The 5,715-nt window shown below is 44.8% G+C and overlaps 1 protein-coding gene across 1 annotated transcript; it reads left to right on the forward strand.

The window, feature by feature from the left end:
* On the forward strand, positions 1 to 984 carry LOC141934092 (olfactory receptor 5I1-like). The gene has a single exon (XM_074849370.1). The coding sequence runs from the start codon at positions 34 to 36 to the stop codon at positions 982 to 984; it is 951 nt and encodes a 316-aa protein (XP_074705471.1). The 5' UTR covers positions 1 to 33.
* Positions 985 to 5,715: the final 4,731 nt, after the last annotated feature.

The raw sequence follows: 5,715 nt of genomic DNA on the forward strand, positions 1-5,715 counted from the left end.
CCGCTGACAGTCTGTCCATTTGATTCCTCCCAGATGAAGCCAACAGAGGGACCAGAACCAGGAAACCACACCCTGCTGACGGCATTTGTCCTCTCTGGATTGTCCAACCACGCAGAACTGCAGCACTTGCTGTTCTTCACATTCTGCTTAATGTACACCTTCACCATCATTGGGAATCTTCTCATCTTCATGGTCACAGTGCACCCCACCCTCCGCACGCCCATGTACTTCTTCCTCCGGGTCTTGTCCTTCCTGGATATTTCCACAGCATCAACCGTTGTCCCCAAGATGCTGGTAAACTTCCTGTCAGAGGACAGGAGCATTTCCTACACGGGCTGTGCCACACAGCTCTACTTTGTGGTTTGCTTAGCATCTACAGAATGGTATCTTTTGGCAGCCATGGCTTATGACCGTTACGTGGCCATATGCAAACCCCTTAGATATTCAGTCATCATGAACAGCAGAGTTTGTCATTCCTTGGTCCTGCTGTCGTTCTGCAGTGGTAATGTTGTGTCTGTGGTGCACACATCTTGGGTGTTCACACTGACATTTTGTGGGCCCAAGAAGATTAACTACTTCTTCTGTGATATTCCCCCCCTCATTATGCTCTCCTGCACTGACACATCTTTCTATGAAAAGCAGATCATTACAGCCACAGTGCTGGTCATCTTTGCACCATTTTGTCTCATCCTGGTATCCTATGCCTGCATCATCTCCAGCATCCTGAAGATTTCCTCTACTGAGGGCAGACACAAGACCTTCTCCACCTGTTCCTCACATCTCATTGTTGTAACAATGTACTGTGGAAGTGGGACTTTAATTTATTTACGGCCGAAATCCAGTAATTCACAAGACACTAAGAAGGTCGTAGCTCTCATATACACAACCATAATTCCCACATTAAACCCACTTATTTACAGCCTGAGGAATAAAGATGTGAAAGAGGTGCTAATTGGAACGGTGGCTGAGCTGATGAAGAAGTAAATCTTTACTTGTCCATGAATATGTAGTTTAAAAATGTTATCTCCATTTTTGGTAGGTGTGTAAGTTTTACTAGCTCACTGGAAACAATAGAAAGAAAGAGATATTTCATACTTGAGAGTATTTTGTCCTTGTTCTTTGCTTCAGAAGCAAAATATTTAGAATTTCCATTTCCGTTTCTTCCTCTAGGAGTACGAAAATTATACCAGGCATTTCTTCTAAAACAAAGAGCCAAAACCCATCCCACTGCCTACATCTTCTGCAGGTACTCAGGTTGGAAGTCATCACTTTCACTGCAGGAGCTCAGCTGCCCCTCTCACTTCAGAAACATTCTTTTACAGTCACCTTTTCAGACTAAGCATACACAAATGGATAGTGAATAGGTGTGTTGATTTGACTTTTTTTCCTTGTTATGATTTCCATTCCTTCCAGCAGAAAAGAGATCCACTGGATGAAAGTGTTAAAGAAATCACTTCACTTCTTGAAGAGACTCAATTTTTTATTGAAGGTGTGGGGAAGGCAAAGGAAAGGAAGAGCAACTAATGCTCATTCCCTGTTTCCAGGAAGAACTAAGCACTTCATATAGAACAGCACCCACAAACATCTTGGAGTCGGGAGTGAAGTTGAGCCTAGAAAGAAGAGAGGTGGTGGGAAGGTGATTTTGGCTTTGTTTTTTATTTCTCAGTATCCTAGTCTGTTATTAATTGGCAATAAATTAAATTATTTTTCCCAAGAAGAGTCTCTTTGTCCCATGACGGTATGTGGTGAGTCATCTCCCTGTCCTTATTTTCTCCCCCCATCCTGCTGAGGGAGGGGAGTGATAGAGCAGCTTGGTGGGCACCTGGCAGCCAGCCAAGGTCAACACATTATTGAAGGTCACCAATGGGATCATTCACCATAATTCTGATTATCACATGCCACTTCAGTTTTTCCAGCTTCACCTATAATTAATATTTCCACTGTTCCTCTGCTGGTAAAGCGAATCCTTCTGTAACCAGAAGACTAAAGAGCATTGTTTCACTACGGCACAAAGCCAAGCTCTGCTGTTAAGCTCAGACTCCACCTGTCTGAAGTTAAACTCTGTAGTGCAGATGCCTACAGCCCTGATGGTCTCCTGAGACCCTCTCTGCTCAGCAACGAGAACCTGGCACGTGTAGGGCCTGATTGCTCAGGCCAAAAGTTGTTGTCTGCTTCAGGGTGAGACACTTTTACCCTGGACTGCTGCATAGATCTCTGTCACCTGTGAAAGGACACCAGCTAATAGGACTTGTGTTGCCTCCCATGCAGATGGCTTCTCATGGAGCTCTTAACGCAACAGCTGGTTGTGTGAGGTTCCATGGACTCAGGGACATCTTGACAAGTGAGTCATTGCTGACCACAAGGTGAGACAAACAGTCCTCTGGACTTCACCGAGGTATCAGTTAGATCTCCTCTGCCGACAGTGGAAACCCAGAAACCCAGCTTGCTTGCAGATACCTACACAGCAGGCACCTCAACCGATGGGATGGGAATCTCTCCCTGATATAAGGGAGGTGCGTTTCACCCACTAATCCCACCCATTGACACCAGCATCCATAAGGTTAAATACATTTATAGTGATACAGAGAAATGATTACTTGTTTTGAGGCTTATTTACTTATTTATTTATAACAAACTGCTTAGCAACTTATTTACTTACTTATAGCAATTTATAGTATTAGTTATAGTATTTTTGAATATTGCTAATAATCCTGTTTGCCCAGACGGTTCTGTGGCATTTTACCAGGGACTACTGTGCTCATCAAAACAAAGCAGTTTACTGTGAAAATCTACCAAGAACTGCAGTGTTCAGCAAAATATTATGTTTTTGTCCTTGGGAAACAGATGTGCTCTAACTAGTCTAGTCTTGGTTATGAATAAAGATAGCCATATATGGATGCTGGAAGTTCCACTGGTACTTTTAGATAAGATAGAAACAGTAAACTGGCTGAAAACACTCTTATTATTCAAGAAATTGGCCAAGAGAATCTGCGCATGCTCCGGGGAAAAGTACAAGGTGAGGAGGACTGTGAGCCTTCCTCCCAAAGGCCCCCAAAGACGCCCCCCAGGAGGCAATGGGCAGGCGCAGAGAGAACATAAACTGCTGACACCAGCCTCTAGAACCAACCCAGCCTCACTCATGCATATGGATGTTTGTGCTATGTGATCCAATGGATATGTATATCCACACTCGATAAGTTTTTGGTAAAATGTGCGGTGGGTGTGCAAGCTTTGTGGAGAAATCCCCTTGCACCTCGGCGCCGGAGCAAAACATACTTGCTTTATAACTCTATTGGAGATGTAGAGTCTTTTTTCCGTGAATCAATAGCTTCTCTTCTTTCCCCCTGCCATTTAAACCCAAAGGCTTTCATGAATATTAGTGGCCACCTATTATTTTCTCTCTAAATATAGTTACAAAGGAAATGCATTCTGTTCCCTCCAGTCCTTTTGCTCAGCTGCATGTATGCTATAAATTGGTCTCACACTCTCATGGGAATATGGGATACCTCTGTGAGAATGATAAACTGTGTACCTTTCCATTGGACTAGATTGTGATTGTCCCAACAATGCCAGCTAGGGAAATTACAAAACACCTTACAGCTCTCTGGGGTTTGGAATGACCATATACCGAATCAAATACTGGTATTGAGAGGAATATCAGTGCAGCTGTTGAAAAAATCCATTCTGTTCATTAGGATTAAATAATATCCATTAAGAGTAAATAAAATCTGAGTATTCAGATGGACCACTTTTGTGCTTGAAGATTTCCCTTGAAGATTTGTGAGTTCCCTTGAGCTCTTTTGCCCTTTACAGCTGCTGCATATGGGATCCCACCTACTATTTCCTTGGTAGCAAGAATCCGCAATGGCAGGATGGGAAGCTGACAGCTCTTATCAGCAGGAGTGCAAACAGGAAATCTGGGGAAGTGATTAGTCCACCTTACACAGTACTCATCTGACCGCATCTAGAATACTGTATCCAGTTTTCCACAAGAGAAGGAAAATGTTGATACACTGGACTGAGGCCAGTGGCGTGCCAAGAAAGCGGTTGGGGCTGGAGGACATAGCCTACGGTATGAATCTTTCCCACGCGTTTCAGATGGCCCACTGCCCACCTGTGGAATTGTTGCTCCTTCACGTGACAGGAAACCTCCTCCACTTTGTCCATGCCTGTCCTTCCCATATAGCCTTCGCGTGGCACAATATCAGTCAAATAAGAGCTCAGTTACTCCAGTGACATCACAGTTGTGTGTTGGCTTGCAGGGCTCTAACCACTTCTCCATGTGCATAGCCACTTGCAGAGAGCCCAGTTTTATGCTGTTTCATTTTTCCTGAGGGCTCTCCCACGCTCATTACCCTGCCCCATGGATTTACCAGACACTCCTCCGTTCCTGTCCTCAGCTGTAGGCTGTCACCCCCAACCTCCAGTGCACCTTGTTTAAAGCTTTGCCTCATCAGCCTTGACAGATTTCTCATTACACTTCCTTATGCTCCTGGACAAGTGAGTGGGTCACACATGATGTGTGGGTTTTCTTATTTGTATGTTTCAGGCTGAGAAATGGAGATATATCTGTGTAGTACGAAACTGGTGAAAAACCTGGGCTCGCTTAACAGACAGAAATCAGATAATAAGAACTGGCCACCAGCATGCCCCAGAGGCAAAGCAAGCTAACAGCAAATCGGGCTGTCTTAGCAGGAGCATGGCCAGTAGCCTGAGGGAAGGGATTATCTCCCTTTGCTCAGTACTTGTTAGATGACCTCTAGAATTCTGTGTCCAGTTTTGAGACCCAAACACAAGGAAGACATTGACAAATGAACCCAGGGGAAGGTAAATATGAACCCAGAGGAAGGTCAATGAACCCAGGGGAAGGTCAATGAACCCAGCCCAGAGCTGGGTCAACACAGCCAGAAAACCTAGATGTGTGATTTGCCACCATTTCCTTGTACTCCGAGCTTCTGTAGTGCACGACTGTGAGGTCAGTTTCAAGCTGTTCTTCGGAACAAAATAGCCAATTCCATGTGAAATTGAACTCAGCAAGAATGGTAACAGTTCAGACTACAATTTCTCCCAAAGGCTGCATGGAGGAAATCAGGCTTGAGTCCCGTTCTCTACATAACTTTCTGACACTTCCATCTCTGTGCCAGCACGCATTACAACCCCCAAAATACCCGCACCACCCATGTGAGACTCTGCTTGCACATGATACGCAGCCTCATCATCATGCAGAACAAATCCTACCTTTGCTGCCTGCACCACAGTCTTCTTATTTCAAGCACTTTGAAATGAAAACAAAGTCATTGTGTCTAAAAGTTATGGATGAGAGGGTCACTGTATGGCTCCTACAGGAGACCCTGGCAAAATATTACCGAGGGTGGCCATGGTGATCTCTGTGGGTTGCTAGGCCAGAGTATGGAGCAAAGTTGCTTTGCACCCCCTTGCCCTGAGCGTCAGGGATCACTTACTGTAACAGATTCTTTTAGAACTGTGGATATAGCGCACATCTTCATTTCTAGTCAGAGAACAAGGCAACTTTCCTTTATAAATCCCTTAGCTAGTGAGCCAAAATTGAGGTTTTAACTTTCCCGTCTTTGTGGGAGACCTCAGGAAGAGTTTTCAGGCCGCCAGAGGCAGGTGTATGGACAGGCCTTAGTTCAGAGCTTGCAGTCCCTGTTGCGGGCCAGCCTGCATGCACTGTGCATAGCTCACTGCCAAGGT

Source organism: Strix aluco, chromosome 24 (genome assembly GCF_031877795.1).
Source record: "Strix aluco isolate bStrAlu1 chromosome 24, bStrAlu1.hap1, whole genome shotgun sequence".
Taxonomy (NCBI): Eukaryota; Metazoa; Chordata; class Aves; order Strigiformes; family Strigidae; genus Strix; species Strix aluco.

What these genes read in the sequence shown, in the direction of transcription:
- LOC141934092 (XM_074849370.1), top strand. Translation starts at nt 34, where the DNA reads ATGAAGCCAACAGAGGGACCAGAACCAGGAAACCACACCCTGCTGACG.